This window comes from Haliaeetus leucocephalus, unplaced genomic scaffold, assembly GCF_000737465.1.
Source record: "Haliaeetus leucocephalus isolate CR32 unplaced genomic scaffold, Haliaeetus_leucocephalus-4.0 Scaffold317, whole genome shotgun sequence".
In the NCBI taxonomy this organism is placed as follows: domain Eukaryota; kingdom Metazoa; phylum Chordata; class Aves; order Accipitriformes; family Accipitridae; genus Haliaeetus; species Haliaeetus leucocephalus.
The window spans coordinates 767,652-788,129 of NW_010972753.1; the positions used below are offsets into that span (position 1 = coordinate 767,652).

The 20,478-nt window shown below is 42.8% G+C and overlaps 1 protein-coding gene across 1 annotated transcript in view; it reads right to left on the bottom strand.

Annotated features, from left to right (window-relative positions):
• Window positions 1-10,237: 10,237 nt before the first annotated feature.
• Window positions 10,238-20,478, bottom strand: part of SH3KBP1 (SH3-domain kinase binding protein 1) — a 218,823-nt gene continuing 208,582 nt past the window's right edge. The window contains exons 14-19 of the mRNA XM_010571263.1: window positions 18,653-18,762; window positions 17,184-17,309; window positions 14,519-14,790; window positions 13,051-13,114; window positions 10,418-10,959; window positions 10,238-10,378 (exon numbers count right to left, since the gene is read on the bottom strand). Coding sequence (XP_010569565.1) covers window positions 10,918-10,959; window positions 13,051-13,114; window positions 14,519-14,790; window positions 17,184-17,309; window positions 18,653-18,762 — 614 coding nt within the window. The 3' untranslated portion in view covers window positions 10,238-10,378; window positions 10,418-10,917. The remainder of the gene's footprint in view (window positions 10,379-10,417; window positions 10,960-13,050; window positions 13,115-14,518; window positions 14,791-17,183; window positions 17,310-18,652; window positions 18,763-20,478) is intronic.

The window sequence follows — 20,478 nt, forward strand, 5'->3', positions numbered from 1 at the left end:
AGCGGCGTCGAGGGCTGAGGGGAGGCGGTGGCTGCCGGCAGGTGCTCAGGCGGGGCCGCGCCCCATGGCGAACCCTCGGGCGAGCTGAGGTGAGCTGAGGTGAGCTGAGGCGAGGTGAGCGGAGGTGAGCTGGGGCGAGGCGAGGCGGCTCCCTCCGCGCAGCCCTTCCGCTCCCCGCCTCGCCTCCGCGGGCGAGCACGGGGACGACGTGAGGTGAGGCGAAGTGAAGTGAAGGCGGCCGGAGCGGAGCTCGGTACCGCCCCCCCCGGACGGGACGGGCCGGGGCGGAGCTCGGCTCCCCTCAGCGGCACAGCTGTGCCCGCCCGGGACGAGAGGGCCGTTTCCCTCCGCGGTACCGCCGGGGCGATGGCTCCTGGGGGATCGCTTCACCCCGCCCGCCGCTCCCGCGGGGGGATCGCTGCCCTCACGGCGTTCCTGCTCGGATCCCGCCGGGCTTACAAGCCGTTGGCGTGAGGCGAGCGGGCTGCCCTCGCCCACCACGGGGCTGCCGGGGGGTCCTGCCCCTGCCCCGCCGCCGTTCGTTCAGCCGAGGGGGGCCGGGTCGGCCGCGGCTCCCTTCCTTCTCCTTCCCTTCCCCGGGGGAGCCGGCGGGGACCTGGAGCCGCTCTGTTTCTTGCGGTGCCTGCTGCTTTTTCTTCCCTCAGCTTGCTCTATCATAGCTGTGTCCGTGTGTCCCGTCCCGCCCCCCCTCCCCCCCCGATTCTTCTTTCCCGTATTGTTCAGACGACTTTGACCCCAGACAAGCCGTGTCAGAAGTCCGGACAACAGTTCGCCCTCAAGTCCCTTCTCTCGTCTTTAAAATCTCCCGCGGTCGTGGCAAAATCAGCTCCTAGAAACTCGGTGGCAACTCCTGGCTCCTTTGTAAGAACAGAACTAATCCTGAGCATCCCGTTCCCCGGCGCCTTTTTCCAATCAGCTGAACCGACGGCGGCAGCCCCGGTGTTGGCACCGCTCTTGGGCGAGCTGCTGCTGATTTACGCAGCGAGAGAAGGCGAAAGGCAGGCTGCATCTGGATAACGCTCTGCCTCGGCCTCGTACCCCGGCCGTCAAAAGGACCCTGATGCACCCCACGGAAGTCGCGGCCTACGGGCCAGCGAAGGAACGGTGGAAAACTGCCGTCCTCAAGCAAATTTGTGTTTGAAGCAGTAAACCTGTCTGGAAAGGTTTTTCATCTCATTTTTCACTCACTGTGGTGGAAGAGGTTTTAAATGAACAGCGTCTTCACCTGCTGCTGCAGCAGCGTGGCTCCTTGGGGCTATCACAGGTTAATGTTTTTACCATGTGCTGTAATGCAACAGAAGCAACAACCAAAGACTTACAGCTCAGTATTTCCCTCTTTAGGTGTCTGGCACCACGGTTTGGTGACCACAATAAGAACTGCAGCAGGCAGTCTTTCCAAGAAGCAGTCTGACGCGAGGGTGGCGTAGCACTGCGCAGCATTCGTGTTTGCTTAGTGGATCCTAAGGATTTTACAGAGAATGCAGATAAATGATTTAAGAGGCAAACCTGTTTCTCACTGTGGAGAGTTTGGGTGAAATAAACTGTTGGATTTGGTCCACAAGTTGGGCATGTGTGTGCTTTTTTGACAAAAGCACTAGTCCATGAGACTTTGGAGGAGTGATATACGATAGCCACTGGCGATACAACCCATTCCTGGCAGCTTTCCTCTTTAAGCAAGGGTCAGCCTTTTTATACGACAGCTCTAACTCTATTCGCCTTGATCCAGTAATGCACCAATTAGCTGATGTCACAGGAGAAAAATCTAAATCTGCATTTAGAAGATACTCAGCGTGCACATTGAAGCCTCTGACCAACAAAAAGCACTAGCACAGACGTTTATGATCCTCCCCAACACAAATCCTACTTTGTATTTTTTGCATTATAAGAAAGTTTGGTTGAACAGCTGGTATTAAAACTTGAAATGAAAAATACAGTACTGGCAAAGTTAAGGGATTATTTGCACAGGAACACATTCATCTTAATGTTCTTGGGCTTTCAGCAACTAACATGCAAAAAACAAATTGCAATTTAATAGGTTCAGAACAGCAGATGCACGGTGTGGTGCTTTCTGTGATAGTGAAAATTGTCGAAGTGTCAATTTAGAGCAAACATGTAGGCTGAAATTGCTTAGCGGGATGTCTCTGAGACATAGTAAATAAGCCTTTTCTGCCTTCAAGAGGTTATCAAAATCTAGTTTGTTGTAGACCTAAGACATGTCTTCTGGTTTAATTTTGCAGTTTTTAACATTTGGTACCATTTAAAATTGCTTGCGGAGAGCTCTGGCTCTTGGTCTTGAAACAAAGTTATAGCCTCTCAATAGATACTTTATGTGAGTATAATTAAGAAAAGGATATTTTCCTCTTTTCTTAATTATATTCACTCGTCCTCCAAACAGTATCCTCACTATTCCTTAGGCATTTTTCCTCACAAGGTGTCATGGTCTAAATACCCATTTTCAGTAGTTTAACCTGGTGCAATTTGTTCAGAGTTTGCACGCTTTTTTTGAAGCTAGAAAAAAGAAGTATTTTTAAAGAAAGAAGCTTCATTTTACATACTGCAACTGAGTCTTCAGAAACTGTGGTTCAGTGCTGGTATGCCTGACATTTCCACTGAGCAACAGTATCTTCAGATCTTGCAAGTCACCTGAGTGAGAATAAATGATAGATTCAGGTTTTGGGATATTCAAACTGTTTCTGTGCAAACTAAAAAATGTTAAATCTAAAAGAAAAAAGTTAAGTCAAGTCATGAAATGCTCTTTCCTCTTTTGGAAATATGGTCCAGTAATGAAGTTATAAAAAGAGCCACCCTGCCCCCAGAGCTGCCTATTCAAAGGTCCAGGCCAGAAGTGAACATTCCGCTTTCAAACACCTTTCCAAGACCTTTTGCCTTTGCACAGACCCAGCCTGACAAAACCAAGCAAAAACCCGAAAGGCCAGCATTTGCTCTTATACAGTAACATAAAGATGATGCCACAATTTTCTCAGGCAGCTCTTTGCACCTGTCAGATCCACTTAGTGCAGAATATTAATTACCACTTAGACCCCAGGAGCAATATAGCAATATGTTTGCTGCAATTCACAAAGACAACAAGTGCTCCAAAGAAAATAGCTGTCCTTGAAACCACCCCCACCCCCCACCCCCCCCATTTTGCAAATCCCCAAGCAGCAGTTATTTCTCTAGACATAACTGGGCTAATGGGGAGTGAGTCCTTCCTTTTTTTCCCAGGGCTACGAGCTTACAGTTCAAACTGTAAAGCTGAGCTCTAAACTTATAAAAGTTTGACTCCACAGGCAGACGTGCCACCTTTTCCCCTCATGCATATATAGCTACAGCATACCTTAGCTTCCCCTTTTTGAAAGAAAACACAAGCAAGAACTAGTGGCATAAATGCCAGGCTGCAATTTCATGGCACTCTTAACGTTTTCAGCTAGTAACGAGGGCTCGTCCCATTTTACCCAGGGTCAGGGAAAGCCAAGATCTCTTGGTTCACGTAAGCACCAAGTAAACCAGAAGACACCCAGGTCCATGGGGAACCTGTGGATCTGAGCTCTTCCAAAGTGCAAATCCGCCTGCCCGTGCCCAGGCAGTATTTCCCAAAAACTGCCGGCCAGCGCAGCGTCCTGGGCATTCATCACACCCGGTGCGGAGATGCCCAGGAGCCCGTCCGCGGGCACTTGGCACCGACCAGCCTCGCGCACGGGCGCATCCTTGGCCATGACCACCTTAGCAAAGAGAAGGACTAAAAAAAACCCTCAACCTTTCCTGAATCTCTATCGATGCAGAGAGCTCACACTTTCTATATGGCTGATAGTTGGCATTATTTACATTGTTTCTCTCTATCAGACAGCTAGATCAGACCAATTACGCAAGACTCAGGCATGTGCATTTATAAAGTCTGGTTAAAAACTTTGTTCTGATTTAAGTACCTGTGCCTCTCTGGCCTTCCTCACTCTGGTCAGGAATTGAGGAGCAAACAGCCAGCTTAGAGACAGAAGTTAACTCAAGTTCTCCAAAATATAATCTTTAATCAATTAGTCAAACAGAAAATCACTTATCTCCAGCTTTCAACACATTTCAAATAACTTCTAGTTTATCCTTCAGATGGGAAAAAAAATCAAACCAGGCCCCCATCCAGAAAGACCTCCCTCAGACCCTGAAATTCCTGAACCCCCACTAAGATGACTAATGCTGGAGAAAACCTCAAGAAAACCTGGGGAAAGAGAACACTTCCAGCTTAGGAGGATGGAGTCCTCAACTAACTGTCTATATCATGTTGATTTTTAGTATTCAAGTACTAGATATGAATACTTTAATAATATCAGCCCTAGATTTCTTCATTTCTACAGCATCTTGACGTGATGAATATTTTCTCTTTCGCAGTCCTAAACCTAACAGATTGCTCTTCGTGTTAGGTCTCTCTCCACTTCAGCAGGTCCTAGGCGTGAGAAATACACGTTTCCTTGAGGAATAAGAAGCAACTTCAAGAGGTCTGGTTTAAAATGTTTGCACGGGCAGAAGATTAAATACGCTTACTGGGCCCAATTAATTTTCCTGTTTTCAGCTTGATCAAAGTATCTTCGACTTCTCTATGTGTCATGTCTTGGTGCTTTCATTGCAGTAGATCTTACATACTGTTTTAAGACAAGACTAGATTCTCACTTTTAGCCTTTCTCAAGTTATTTCTCGCTGAAAGAATATTCATGATAAAGGCCACCTGAGTATTCACTTTGATTCCATTTAAACAGGCTTGTTCTGTCTACTGATTAACAAAAGCCCAGCAAAATTGTGACTGTGGCAGGGAACACAACATGGTTATGCACACGTGTTGTACAAACAATGGAGAGGACTAGAATATGTGGTTCATTTTTTTTCACATTTAGGCAATTTTTATATTGCTGTAGATGCCAGATACATGAGGATACATGGGGCTTAGAAGCTTAGCAAAAGCAAAGCCATCAATGCTGCTTAAAAGCATTTTAAATATCTGTGATCACGACGGTTTTGGTATTACCAGTCGGGACTGTGAAAAGTAAAGGAATCCTGAAGAGGCAAGAATTGCTTTGAAGTGACAAATAAAAAACTATAATCTGTTATGGTGATACTTGCTTTTATCATAGGTACTAGTGAAAACTCCATATATTTAAGCAAATACTGAGATTTAGTACAGCTTCAGTAAGAATCCTTAAATTGCACCCACATTTTCTTCTTGTTAAGGCAGTCAAGAAATTGCAACATATATTAAATACGAGCTTGATACGTGAAGAAAGAAATCTACCAATGTCCAAAATAGGGGCTTTTTTTTTTTTTTTTTAAATCAATAAGGAATTCACATTCACGAACTAGCAGTGTGAAAAGTCATGGGAGAAGCAGGCAATAATTGGTAGGAGTACAGCTAAGGCACCTAGTGAGACAGAGAGCCACCTTAGCCATTCTGAAAACCTCTGGCAACTATTTTCTCTGCTTGTATGATGCCCTTTCTTTCTAAGTATGAGCTTATTAGCATTGGGTCTGATTTTAATATCTGGGTTTGGCTAGGTGCAGTTCTCAGTACTTTTAATGATGGGACCTGAATGCACATAATACTTACTGCACACCAGTCTACAACTGGTCCTGGTTAGACAGTGAGACAAAGTGCGATGCCAGCCGCTTCGTCTTCCTCCTTTGTCAACGTGTATTAGTTATTCTTTGCTAGAGCAGTGCCACACGCTCGAGGCTATTAAACCCACTGCCAGATAACACACAACTCTTGTACAGTGAGAAAATTTTATGGTCGGGTACATTGTCACTCAAATGCAGCCCATTTTCAGACATCTACCTGCCAGTATGATAGGAATCATTCCTGAAAAGTTTTATAATGCTGTGAGACCTTCAGCCCATCATTGTGTCAAATCACATCTCTGTCAAAGCACCAAGAGTTTCTTCCTGCACTTCGCAGTGAAAAACAAGTTAAATAATAACTCAGTTCCTGTTCAAATCCCAGACACCCGGAAAGCACAGAGCATTCCTGACCTTTTCATAGGAACCCCACATATGCTTTGCTAATAGCCTTGTAATAGAAACATCCACCTCTTCTTTGATTTGGGAAATTCCAAATAACAGCTGTTTGAAGAAAAGCCTTGAGCTGATGATAGCAGTAAGATTTCCAGAAGCAGTAGTAAAAGGTAATCCTTTTTGTTACCTGACAGCCTTCTTTTCTCTAGAAATTTAAATCCAGTTGGATAACTGTGAATGAATTCAGTATTGTTTTGGAGTGTTCTTAACTGTTCACACAGCAACAGAGAAGTAAAACATAAGGTTATTACTCTGGCACACACACGCATGCAGGACAAACACCAGGTACTCTTTCTTACATCCCCAAATGAGATCAGCGAGCTGCAGATTTCCACATGGCACACACACACCATTGCAGCACGAAACCAGCTTGTGGAACATCCCATTTGCTTTCTGTTTAACGGAGGCACAGCAACATCTCAGTCCAGCCTGCAAAAAGACCCCAGCCAGAGCCGGCAGAAGGCAACTACCTAATCCTGAGCTGCAGCATCGGCACCTTCACATGGGCAGAGGTGGTGGGCAGCCCCCCTCCTACGTGTCACAGGTGTGCTAGCACATACGTTTCCAGAGCAGGAAGGTGTCAGATTCAAGACAAGAGGAGGTTTAGAGTCTGAGTTTGCTGCCATTTATAATGACGCAGGAGAAGGCTGAGGAAGCGTGAGGCCCGAGTCAGGGGATTTGGAAGGTGAGTGAAAATGTGGGTGGGAGAACTTGGGCTTACCCCAGACTTGCACCCAGCTGGACAGAGCGGTGCTGCTCCAGCTAGTGCATTGGTGACAGGTACCTGCTGCACTGGTGACATTTGGGAGCTCTGAATCAGCACTTTGACTGAATCAGCCTCATTGACTTTAACATACCTCAGGTAGTCCAAGTCCAATATTGAAGCTCGTAGCCATTGCAGTAATGTGGCATCCTTCTTGCATTAAGAGCTCCCCGAGCACAGGTTACTGAAATGCATTTCTGAGGTGAACAGGTGCTTCAGGTCAGAGCATCAGAAATTTTCCGTTCCTCTGAGATCAGTGCCAGGCACGACTGCGTATTCACAGCACAAACATCCTGAACCTCCGGTGAGAGACTTGCCATCCATTAGCAAACTAGCTTTCTCCAGCCAACACAGCTTTTGCTGGGGTCTCAAAATCTATGTCATGTTTCCCCCTGCCTTGTGCTTTTATGTGCTAAATGGCTGCACCTGTACTGCCAGCGGGGCTCAGTAAATTTGGCTCTTTGAATCCAGAGAAGCCAAATTATCTAGCAGCAGCAATTTCCATGCAGGTGCACCTACTTTTCTACTTATCCTTCCTTAGCTGCTGTTCTGGTTTTTGGTGGCTTTGTGCTAGGAGAAAGAACATGGTGCACGGATTGTGTGAACTGTGCTATCACCGGCACTTGTTGTGCCCTTCGCAATGAAAACCATCCCCAGAACGGGGTAAGCCCAGGTGATGGGTCATCCTGTAGCAGGGACAGATGCCCAGCTTAATTTTCACTACCTCTAAGAAGAACCCCAAAAGTGCTCTCACACAATGCCAAACTCTCCATTGCTGTTATCCAAGGAGGTGAAGGGGAGCCTGATGGGTCCCTTTGGAGAAGGACGTTTGCCATTCACTAGCTGGGACGAAGCACGCAGGGAAGAGCTTGTCGTCCTGAGGAAAATGATCTCCCACAGCAAAATGAAATGCCAGGTCTGGGAGCAGTGAACTGAAGGGGTTTTACCAGGGAGAGTTTTGAAAACAGATACTTCTTTAATGTTCCGATATTCAAAATTGCTTGTGAAGCCTGGTCATTCTTACCTTATTTGCTTTGCCATTGTAATTTTCAAGTTTTCTCCTCCAAGAGAAACAGCCTGGCTGTCACAGAGTCCGGCGCTCCTGCAGACGCTTCGTACGCTAAGTAGCTCACGAAGTTCACCGGGCAGCTGGCTACCGTACACCTGGACACAAAAATTTACTGCATATACTTGTGTTCAGCCCTTTGACCTGTTAGCATAAGAACGGATGCATCTAACCCTCTTGCTCATTTACGAAGGGATTGTTAATTAAGTAACAGAACTTAATAAACACTTTGAATATTTACCATCTTATTTCCAAGTGTCAAGTGCTACGATCTCACATTAAGAAATACTTGCTCCTTTTAGACTGTTTTCTTAATAACCTAAACATTTTCCAAATCAAGAATTTGAATATTAGCATCCAAAGGCATGAGCCTGGTGTTTCACACCTGGCTTCTACACGTAAACAGAAGTCTGCCACAAGACTGGTGTGTGCATATTAATGAAAAGTCATTTTACACAACTCTTCAAACAACAATATTTAATCATTTCACATCAAAATAACTTCATAGCTCACCAGCGTTTCCTGTTTTTCTTTAAATACAAGCCCAAACATTTTTAAAAACAGCCATTTATAGCCACAGGTTTAATGCATAATCGATCCTCTTTGAAAGGGGAAAATCCATGTGTTATGTGAAATACTTCTATTACTACAGTAAAATGCAGCAAGAAGAGCTTGTACTTCTACAAAATCTCTTCTCTCAGAATAATCAACATTCAAAACAAAGCATTTTCACAAAATCTTATTTAACTTCCTTTTACAAAGCATGATATGCTGGACTTCTAACTTGGATTTATAAAATGACAAGTTAACATCTCAAAAGGATTAAAAAAAAAGTAATCTGATATAAGGAAACTCTGTGCCAAATTCAGACTTTTATTTGCAAAAAATGGAACATTTCTGAGATGTCTCTTATATTTCTGAGGTACAACTCAGGAATCAATACTTTATTTACCACAGATACAATAGTTTATCTCTTTCCAGGGATGCAATTAGGAAGCCAGAGCTGTTCATTTCTGGATATGTGTTCCAAATGTATGACTACAAACAGAATTCTTACTCCTTATCCCCCATTTCCTCCTGTTCTCCTAACTTCACAAAAACCATGCAAGTACTCTAGAAATCTTTATTGCTGGAAAGCTATGTTGGGACTATCATTCTTTGTACAAAAATATTTTAATGCGGTTATTTAGAAATGTTAAATAAGGGCATTTCAGTGATAAAATATTTTATTAGTGCTTCTGTTTGAGTACACTGAGCAATGTATTGGGACTTTAAAAAAAATTCTCAAGTTTCACTATCCGATCTGTCAGTCTCAGACACCACTGTTACAACAGAAGCAGATGCTATGGCAGAGGAAATCATCCCCACGGTCAGGTTCTGTATTGCCAGTTGAGACCCATAAAGCAAGATTCGGGTACGGTGGAGCGTGTATTTTATGTATCTATGCATATCAAAAAGATTATGGGAACTCTGCCAACCACATGTGAAGGTGACCAGCCAGCTGAACACTACGTCTCATCCAGCTCCTGGCAGGCAGGGGGGTTAGCCGTGATAACACGATATGCTGGCTGGAGCCAGCTCTAGCATCTGATGAGATGACAAATAGATCCTTTGTGTGGGTTTTTTTTGTCACCCTGAAGCATCACCAACATCACTCACCCACTCACTCCATGCTATGCAAAAACATCCATTATTTAAATGCTTTGTATAAGCTCAACAGAGATTGCTGACAAGGTATGAGATACTCCGCGGCTAGTAAAGAACACACGAAACCTCAAACAAAAAAACGGGAGACCTTATTTTGAAAGGACAAAAGCAAACATAGAAACTGGAGGAAATGAAAAGAGCCTCAGGTTCAATAAAATGATGAAAAGAAAGTCCTGCTGCAAAACCAGACTGTAAAGTGTATCAGTCTGTAAGTGTACAACATGATGTAGCAAACAATACCACATAAACAACAAATGAAACAATATCACACAATAGAGAACTTTGTGCATGAAATAATACAACTTTTTATTCACGTTTTATAGATTACTTTTATTTATTTTTGCTTTAATAATGCATATTCTGTTCACTCTGTGCAAAATTGGGGACAGAGGCGGGCGTTTAAATCATCTAACGAAAATCAAGCGGACATGAACATTCAAGTTGAGGGAGAGGCCTATCAAAACCAGGAAAGCTAAAAAGCCACAGCTGCTCAAGACAAAGCTGCTCTCAGCTGCGCCCTTTTGTCCTGCCACCTCGCACAAACCTGGCTCTACCGACTGAGCAGCTGTACGCTGAGAAGGTGACCTCCGCCGGGCACGGGGACACGAGTCGTCGTGGTAGCTACATCGGGGAGACCTGGCTCGCAACCGGCTCCAGTCAGTGTGTGGCAAAGAAAGGCACAAATCATTGCAAAGACCGGATTTCTGTTGGTTTGTTTCCTTCTTGTAAATACGTTTCTGTACACAACGTAAGTTTAAACTGTAGGGGATCTGGGGACATGAAATTGCATATTTAACAGAACTTAAAACCAGAACAAAAAGTAGGCTGTTCTATCTCGAAGCAAAAATAATCCCTCCAGCCCCAACATTAACATTCATTCCTGGCTATATGCAGTACAAACATTTTAAAATCTGTGACAAAAGACAATTAAAAACCAAAAGTCAAAATCATAAAGCTTGTAAACAGATAATCTGAAATACACTTTATTTATGGAAAAATATCATCAAAATAGTACCACTATGGACTAAACTGCCTGAGTTTTCATTTCACCTAGATATTGAAGTAGAGAGCCTTTAGCACAAGAAGATCAATTTCAGTCACAACTAGTGCCGCACAGCACTGCTTCGGGTGGGAATTTTGTCCTCGTTGTTGGTATTTTTGTTGTGCTATCAAAAACTGTTGTGCTAATCCTTCAAATAAAGGGATGTTGAGGCAATTCTTAAATCATTTGGCACAAAGTTATTTTGGCTGGGGCATAAATTTGAGTCTCAGTCATGAAGAATAATGCAATATTCCACCTATCAAGTATTCACTTTGATTGAAGAGCTTTCTTTATGTCATTAACTTCCATCTGAAAAAAACCCAAACAACAAAACTGTGATGAAATCAGATGCTTTAACAAACTGAGGCACAGTTGGTGCTGCTTGAAAAGCACATGTTCCGTCTTGTCCACAGGTGTCGAGTATGGGTTTTATACTACTCTTATTTCCACAGATTTCACAAATTGAGGTCACCTTCTCAGCTGCATAAGGTGACGACTCGCAGCTTCCTCCCCTCCGAGCCTGACAAGTGCAGCCATCGAATGTGCCACGAGACCTTTCAAACTCTTTAAATTACAACTTTGACAAGCCACGCAGCTCGCTGCCAGGAATTACTTGCAGAATGAGCACTGTGTCCGTGTACCAGCTGCTGCACTTACACCTGGCACAAGTAAACTGAACTGCTGACTGTGAGCACTGGTAGCTGAGGCGCAAAACCTATTGTTCCTCTCCTATAGGGATGGTTCTTGCTGTAGGGATGGCGGTTGCCTTCTACACCCATCAAGCTTGGTCCAGGCACCTTAAGGGCTCTGATGGATCTACAGCCATGTGGTAAAAGGATGTGGCTGAAACCATCACTGGCCCTAGTTGTACACTTGGCCCCTCTGACAGAGACTGGAAACCCCGAGGTGTAGGTACTGGATTTATTCAAACACACCCACAGTGCTCAGCTGCGCCGTGGCCTCAAGGCAGTCTTCTTTAATGCATGGACTGAGAGCTGTGCTACCTTAGGACTATCGGAGCACTCTTAAACTAATGCAACTTTTCTTTGCTGAACTCTCATCTTCATGTAAAGCTAGTAATGCCACCTCAGCTAGCATCTGAACATCTACCAGTATAAGCAACATTTGAACTGGAGTAAAAGCATTCAGCTATGAGATCACCATTTTAAAACCATCAATACAGGTTTCTGTATAAAGATGTAAAGCCATCCTTGGAGGTAGAATCCAGACCTCTGAACAGTGTGGTCTGTTAGACTAAATCAATAACTGCTATCAAAAATGTTCATTGATTTTATCTGAATAAATTTCAATTTTAGCTGAACATGAACTGTGTGTTACTAGAAGCCATACTCCTATGTGGTTGCACACATAAAGTCCTTTAGGCAGCCCTGGAGCACAGACATTGATGGTCCCCAGTTCTGCCACCCTTTTCCATGTTCCCAAGCACTTCACTGAGCAGGAACAGCCCAGGGAAATCACAATTCGCTTTTCTATCCCTAGTACAAAGAAAAAAGTAGTTGACCTATACCATAAAAATATAAAATATAATGAATACTAAACCACTTATCCAGTACATCAGAATAGAATAGAATGGAATGGAGTAGGGGAAAGGACCCACAACAGTCATGTAGTCCAACTGCCTGACTAATTCAGGGCTGACCAAGTTAAAGCATGTTGTTAAGGGAGTTGTCCAAATCACTTTCCCAAACCCAGAAAAGCAGTTGCAGCATCATTTCATATCAAAGCAGCACAGTCAATGATGCTAGCAAAGGCCCAGCTCCATGATTCTCGCACAAGTAGGGCAGCGTGCTACCTGGCAAATGACTAAGCCAGCATGACAACATCTAGAGCTCAGGTACTATAGAAACTACGGCAGCAGTAACTGGGCTCTTCATCAGAGCACCTTCTTTCATATTGTTTAGGATGCTTTAGTAAAGACAACCTGCGTACAGTCTGTAAAGCAGACATAAAAATCTTGCTATATGAAATAATATTCCAAGCATATCAACGCTAAGACAAGCCTACTACAAAATATAAAGCCTTGAGAAAGAGCAAATAATTTAAGAAGACATGATTTCATTTGTGACAAAATCAAACCATTAGAACTGAGACTAAAAAATATCATAGTTTGAATCCTATATTGTGTTTCTTTTTTTTTTTTGTGTACTTGTGCCTATAGATTTTTAGATAATTATCAGGCTTTTCAGTAAGAACCCAGTATTGCAATGTATATGACACAGACTGGCAACACTATGAAGGGAACAGGTATATCCCTTTCAGAGATGTTAGTAGTTTTCGATTCACTCGAATCTAAGTACCTTAGCAGAGTTTTATGTCCCATACCCTGAGGCTAAATCAAAGCTGGCGATACTTCCATAACATTATAAATAATTTAAGTACCTGCAATCGTAGACGGATCTTCTTTTCTTCATCCAACTCAGACAGCAACTGTTTAATCTCTTTTCTGTTAAAAGAATGCAAAAAAAGCTTGGAATGTAAACAATTAAACTAGTAAAATACAAAAGATCACCTCCTGGAGACATATTTTCTCTGCTTCACTAGTTACCTTTTTTCCTCTGAACAACTAATTAAAGTCAGCCTACTCTTGTATACTGTATGCTATACTACAGACAAGTAAGACTCTCTATAGTAAGGACAGTACCCTCCACACCCCATGTGGCTAATGCATAATATATTTCCTCCCAACAGCCCTGCATCCACAGGCTTTGCTCTGGACTATCAGTATCAACACGGCATCAGCACCCGGTTGCCTTTTTTTCCATACAAAATGGAGATGGATTGGCTGTTGGTGGGCTGTAGGAACGGGTAACACAAATCCTGCCCCATACTTAACCCCCTGAAAAGCTGTTTACGCCAGCAATGCAATGTAACCTTCAACTTCATTTAAAGACTTAACGATCCCCAATACGGATTTGCTGTCATCCTTCTTTGTCGGGAAGAGCAGACACCTTCTCATGTCCCCACTGACTGATCTCACCTTAAGACAGAAACCAGTAGGTGGAAGCAGCCCTTGCGAGAAGGGCCGGGGAGACCGGAGGAGCAGGGGTCGGCCTAAGAGGCGAAGCCGTGGGGCTCGCTGGCTAGATCCAGCTTCAGCCATGCCCTCCCGCATCTTCTCCCAAACTCCCGGCACACCTCTGTTCCGCCACAGTCTCTGCACGCTGCTTTCCCTTTTCTTTTTCCTGCCTGGGCTACACACAACTGACGATGTAAGTGAAGGTTTAGCTTCCAAAACATTAAATATTCTCAGGAATAGCAAAAGCTACATGCCAGCCCCAGTTTCTCCTAAGAAATGAGCAGCTTAAAGAAAATAAAGATGCCCAACACTAAAATATTAAGATTCAGGGTCATAAACACAAAGGTCTTCAAATGTCCTAATGACAATTCAGTTACTTCTTTAGTAATATGAGCTTCATGGGAAAATGTGCTAACAGTCAAACAACAAATCGATTTAATAATTTCAGGAACTTGTAGTAATTCCTACTACAGCTAGAACAAATGCGCCCCTTATTACGATCAATGCACATGAGTTCCCAAATAGTTATTGGCAAATAAAACCACATTAGAAGCTTATTCACCACTTATAGCTTGTAACTTAAATTTTTCAACACCCCACAAACATCTGCTTATGTCATAACACAGGAAAAAAAAGCAGTTACAGATGGATAGTGCCAATCTTTTTGCCTGACCTTCTCACCCCGAACGTGTTCTGTCAGACAAAAATCACTCACAAACACAAAGGCACACTGTGCAGAGTAACAGACATGAAGGCAAGGTCAGGAAGGAACTGCCACCACCATGCATGGACGGATGCATCCCACCTGCAGTTGTGATTTGCAGTACTTACTTCTGCTGGTCTTTCATGGTTTCAATGATGGTTCTTAGCTCCTTAATTTGTGTTCTCAGCTCCTCCAGGGCAGTCTGACCTTGGCTCAAGTGCTCAGTCTTTGGCTTTCCTTCAGTACCAAACAGGGATGGGGAATTTGACCTGTGGCCTGTTGTTCCCATAGCAATGGAGTGAAATCCAGGTGACGGTGAAGGGGATAGTGATGGTTGCACATTACTGCCACTAGCCAAACCTCCTGGTTTTGGAGGTAAGGAAGTTTTATTATCAGACACCTGCAACAAAAAGAGTAACATTTAATGTCTGGAGAAAGCTTTATGAAAATCAGACCTCTAACAAATATTGTTTCGCTGCTTTTTCATAATGTTGGAAGTCCATGTCAAACATGGACAGTTTTGGTCAAAGCTTAATAAATATAACAATTAGTCATTCTCTTTGTACATGTACATCAGAGGGGCTCTAGCTGGGATGCAGAAGTTCAGACAGCTTCGGTCAGGCTTTCCACAGTTGCTACAACCAGTCAGCAATAAGTGTTTCCAAGATCTCAGACCTAGCAGTGAAATGAACCAGGGACAGACGCTCAGTGTTTCTGTCAGAAGTTTGTGAGAACATACCTACACCCATGGACGTCTCCTGCAGAGCACAAAACTGCATGATCAAGAATCCGAGTTGTATTTTTTTGCAGATTAAATTTATGATCGTCAACTAACCATTGAAGGAATCTTCAACATCCAATTTTTTTTAAAAATTAAAAAAATGTGTTACACGTTGCCCTTAGCATCACAAAAATAGCAAAATATTCCTTCAGTTTGCTTGTTGGTATGATATAAAAAAAACCCAAAATCCCATGGCTTCAAAATGATAATGTAAGAAATAAATGTATTGTACCATCCTTTGTTAACTGAAGCTTCTGTCAATTCCCATTAACTACCGATGGCTCTTTATTCCTCCATAAACTTAACAGAAAAACGCAGCATTAACCGAGTTACCCTGGAAGCATGTGGCTATAGCTCAGAAGGATCCCATGCTTCTTGAATTGCAATCCAGTGCTCTACTTATTAGATAAGGCATAGAAAATCTGAAGTCCATCTACCATACACCACTACCTACTTCACTGCATACACCGAAGTGTACAAGTACAGTTAGCACAATGGCAAGTAAGGTGAGTCTTAATTATTTATCATATTGTTATTTGGCAATGTTAATGTGTGCATTATACGACAGCTACCAGGAGTATCTGAAAATCTGATTTGGCCAAGAGTAAGAAAAAGCACTAGGCAACCCTCCAAGTCTATCTCAGGAAAAGAGATACTGAAGTTGAATGGCAAATAGGGTAAGATATTGAGAAAAAATGGTATGGGAATGCAAAGACACATTGTAAGTGAGGACTGGGGGACTGGGGTAGTGGCATTAGCTGGACAAGGTAACTGAGAGAAAAGTTAGTGGTCAGATGAAATTAGGAGAAAGTGTGATGGGGAGGGCAGAGCAGGATCCACCGAGTTCTGCAAAAAACAGTCTTCCCCACTACAGGAGCATGATTGAGTACAGAACCTGTCCTGGGCAAGCACTGCATAAAAAAAGTATTCTGCAGAAAAAACAGCACGACCACAGAAATAAAAGTGGCGTTATAGTCACAAGAAAGCTGAATCACGCCAGTGGCTTGAGTGGTTGACTTCATCACCTTAATAATGTTCTTTTCACATTTTTTATATATGTGTGTGCATGTGTGAGTAATGTGTACCTATAAATGGATCTTTCATACATAATAATCCTTATATCAGTAGATGCAAGTTTCCTTTGGATTGAAAAGAGACGTCCGGCTGAGCTCAAACCTGGAGCAAGTGAGCAAGGCACAACGGGAGTCATCCACGCTGAGCCCCTTATTCCAGTGCTTAACTGGCTATCAACATTAAAGCCTCTAGCAGCTACTTTCTGGCAGCAGTCATCTTGTTTTACAGGAACATCTACATCCTTGGCATACCAGCATCTAATTGACAAATGTTGGCCCAAGAGTATTCCGTAATGCAAGGGCTCCCAGAAGAGGGAGCTATGTAACAAAACATTATCCTCACAACTTGATCACAGAAGTGCGTGACTTCATCTTTCAAATACGTTTGTTACACTATTAGAATGTAATAGTTGTAATATTAAAGGTATCCTTATGTACTAAAAACTAGCTCCAACCTCTGAAGCCTGATCTACACACTTCTTCTGTAATATTCGATCATCCTGTGGTTTTCTACCAATACACAGTAAAAATGGCAAAAGCCTATAAAATGAACACAATTATACCAGTATAAAAAGCAATTATACATGCAAATTTAAATCTACATACTATTAGAGTGGGTCAAAGAGTTGTATTTTCTCTGCTTACAGACACTTCTAATGTAAACTCAATTTACAGCTGCAAAAAAAGGGCCTTTGTTTCTAAAATTTATTTCCCTAGCTTCTCTGATTCTGTGAAATGTATTTATACTAGAAAGATTTTTTTCACAGTATGGTTATGGAGACATTTTAACTGTGCAATTCACTTTAGACTTGCATTTCAAACACAGAACAATCTTTAGTAACCCTGACTGTTGAATTAAATTAAAAAAAAATAAAATACTGTTTTAAAAAAAGAAGATGCACGTGATAAGGTTAAGCAGAGGCATTCCAATTAACTTACTTGTGATATTGTAACCGTTCTTGATTTCCTTGATGCTTCAATAGCTTTGTGAGTAATGGAAACATGTTCCTCCTTCTCGTCTTCAGGACTTGGTGAGTCAAAGAAATCAGGGCTTGAAAGGGATGACTATGTAGACAAACATGCACACCACAAGAGAGGGAGAAAAAAAAGCAGGTATTTTCATTGTACAAGAACTTAACGAAGGAAGAAGAAAAGCATTTATGCAGTGAATTTTTTTATTTTTTTTTTAGTTATCATTTTCAAAGTAACAATACGTAAAATCAGGACTCTCCCTCCCCTTCACCCCCCTTTTTGACATCTTATTTTCAAGGCTAGAATGCTTTCAAAGCGTTCACGAAATAAGCTGTACTCGAGGGTTGGATTCAACATTAATTGCCATCCTTGCACTGCGTTACAAGATGAAAGCAGCCTCCTGTCCACAAGAAGAGCTGCACCTCCCCTGGCGAGGACGCAGAGCCGGGTGCTGCGGGCTGCCAGCTCTGTCCCTGGGCAGCTCTGCCGTGGCTGTGCTCAGGGCAGGGCTCACCTGGCTGCTCCCCTCGCACGCTGGTGGCACGGCAGGGCTGCCTTGTGCACGGCTTCTTGGTAGAAGTGCAAACGGGGAAGGTTCTTTCCACCCCTGGTTCCTTCCCCCATAGGGCTGACAGGGGAAGAAAAACCTTTTTACTTGTCTTTTATGGGTCTGTATTTATGTACGTGGTCAATTTTGAAAGCTTTCTTTTTTGTGTTCTATTAGTTTCACCATAATCCTTTTTGTTTCCCTCCACTCTGTTTTTCTTCAGCAACATAAACAGAGGTAACCATCAGTAGTTGTTCTCATTCTGATGTTCCAGAATGCAAAAAAGCACAGAAATGAACAAACCCCAAATCCCAAAGAAAAAGACACTGAAAAACTAAGCAGTGGCTTCCAAAGTATGGTTTATGAGACCAACTGGTCTAAAGATACATATTAGAGAGTGAAATTTGAATCACCCTTATATTTACAATTGTGAATGTAACGAGAAGAAACACATGATGGCTCAAGGAGAGCTGTTGTAGGCTGAAATGGTCTGTTCGTCCTCAAAATCTGGTAAATATTCTAGAGAAACCAAGGGAAACGCTTCTTTTGGGAAACACCTTTAAAATCCTTAATACTTAGCACAGCCTAGTTTATTCCAAAGATTTTTACAAAGGCTTTTTCTGGCCTCAGTCATGGCTGGCAAGGAATACTTGGCAGCACCCAAATAAGGGGGTACAAATCTTATGAGGGAGGGAACGTTTTAAACATCAGTATTCAAAACACTGTCAGCCTTTTGACACTAGTTTTCCTGAGCTGCATCTCTCTGCCTCACTGTACATGTGAAGGAATGGCTGTGCAAACGTAGTAAAACCACCAGGGAACACAAATAGGGGGCGGGGGGGAAAGATCAGAAAAAAATATTTTTAAAAGAAAAGGAAAATTAACTTACAGATGTGAGAGACTGGGAGGGTGGTCGCCTGCCAGTAGCTTTTGGTCTGGTTGTGGTTGGATGATTAAGCTTCTCAGCAATTGGTATTACAGAGTCAAAACCTTCCAAGTCTTAAAAATAAAACAGAATTGATTTGGTTTGCTGGCAATTGTCCTCAAAAGGAAAGAATCACAATTTTTTTCTAATTTCAAAGAAATCAAATCCCATTTTCTCCATTGTGTCACAGTGTTCTGCACACACTAAGCCACCACGATGGCACTAAAAAAACCTGGAAGTCAAAGGCAGCTGTTATCCAGTCACCCTTGCCAGGCAGAATTACCCTTCCACCTCAAACACAATAAAGTAGAGGGGGAACGTATAGGGGAGCCTTTGGCTTTGTTTTCAGCATAGTGAAAGCTAAATGACAACATGGGTCCTGTGGCATGGAATAAACAGTTTCAAAATTTCCATCTTGCTATTAGAGGGGTTAGTAATTTTTTTTTTTTCCTGAATAACTGGAGACATAAGACAGTGCATGCGTTGTCTCAAGAACTGTACTGTCAGCGCTGCACCTGCAGCAATTGCCTAGGGGAGCATGGAATGCGGATGGTGGAGCTGGAAGTGATCTGCAGGATCCCGGACACGCGCAGCTGGAGGTAGCACAGTTTCCAGTAGCTGTGGGTGAGAGGAATATCTCCCCCCAGTAGTCCAGAGGCTATGGTAAGTAAAAACTCTGACAGGCTCCTGAAGCTGTACAGAGCCCAGGAAAAACAGGTCTGCTCAAATGTGGTACTGACCATCTTCACGGCTAGCGAAATGCACTGGGGAAGTGTTTACTGAATACAGCCACGTGCTAGCATGTTTACATGAAAGAACGATGCGGAGGCTGAAGGAATACTCCAGCTCGTGATTACGTGCCTGAATCAAATGGCTTAACACCATTCATCTATTTTTATGGGTTATATCAGTTTCACTCACTGCCATTTCAAAATGCCCTACTGCATATGTTAAGCAGAAATGAGTCAGAAAACATACAAGAGGTATTTTTGACAAGATAAATCAAAATTCTGTAAAATTACTTTCAGACGTGAATCAAATACTGGAATGATATTCATTATTCAGAGACTATTTTTCATTGCACACATGTAGGAAGAAATAGCTTTTAAGTTAATAGTTATAGATATTGGGCACTTAATTTTCAGAACTGTTACAGAACAATGAATCTCTGGAGATTGAGCTTTGTTGCTGTATTACGACCATCATACAAAATTGCACAATGGAAAAACAAATGAATTAATGGGCCTATGCAATAAACTATATGTACTGAAGGACACTTAAACTGATTCCAAGTACTCATGATTTGGCAGCTGGGAAGTAAATGGGATCAGACATTCCTTATTCAGCAATATTCTTCTATCTCTGGGAGATAAAAAAAAGAAGAAGAAGGAAAAAAGAGACCTCTTTCAATAGCCCTGAAATAGTCTGAGGTTATTCACCTCCACATACTACTCTATTTTTGGAGCAACTCTTCCTATTTATAACCAGTGACCCCACTGTCCTCTACCAGGTATTTTTCTCATTGCTTTTTTTCTTGACTGTTGCAACCTATGTCCAAAGGTAGGTCACAAAGTCTGTCAATGGGAATTTGGCAATCCAAAGCCTCAACTGTACCTGACGAGTCAGGTGGGGCTACAGTAGAAACGAGCTAGCATTAGCAGACTGCACAAAACCTATCTGGAGTCCTAAAGAACTTCAGAGTTTCAGGAGAGGAGAAACGGAAGTAAAAATGTATTTTCTGGGGAAAAAAAATGCAAATATAAGAGCTGGTTTCCAGTAATATCCAGTTT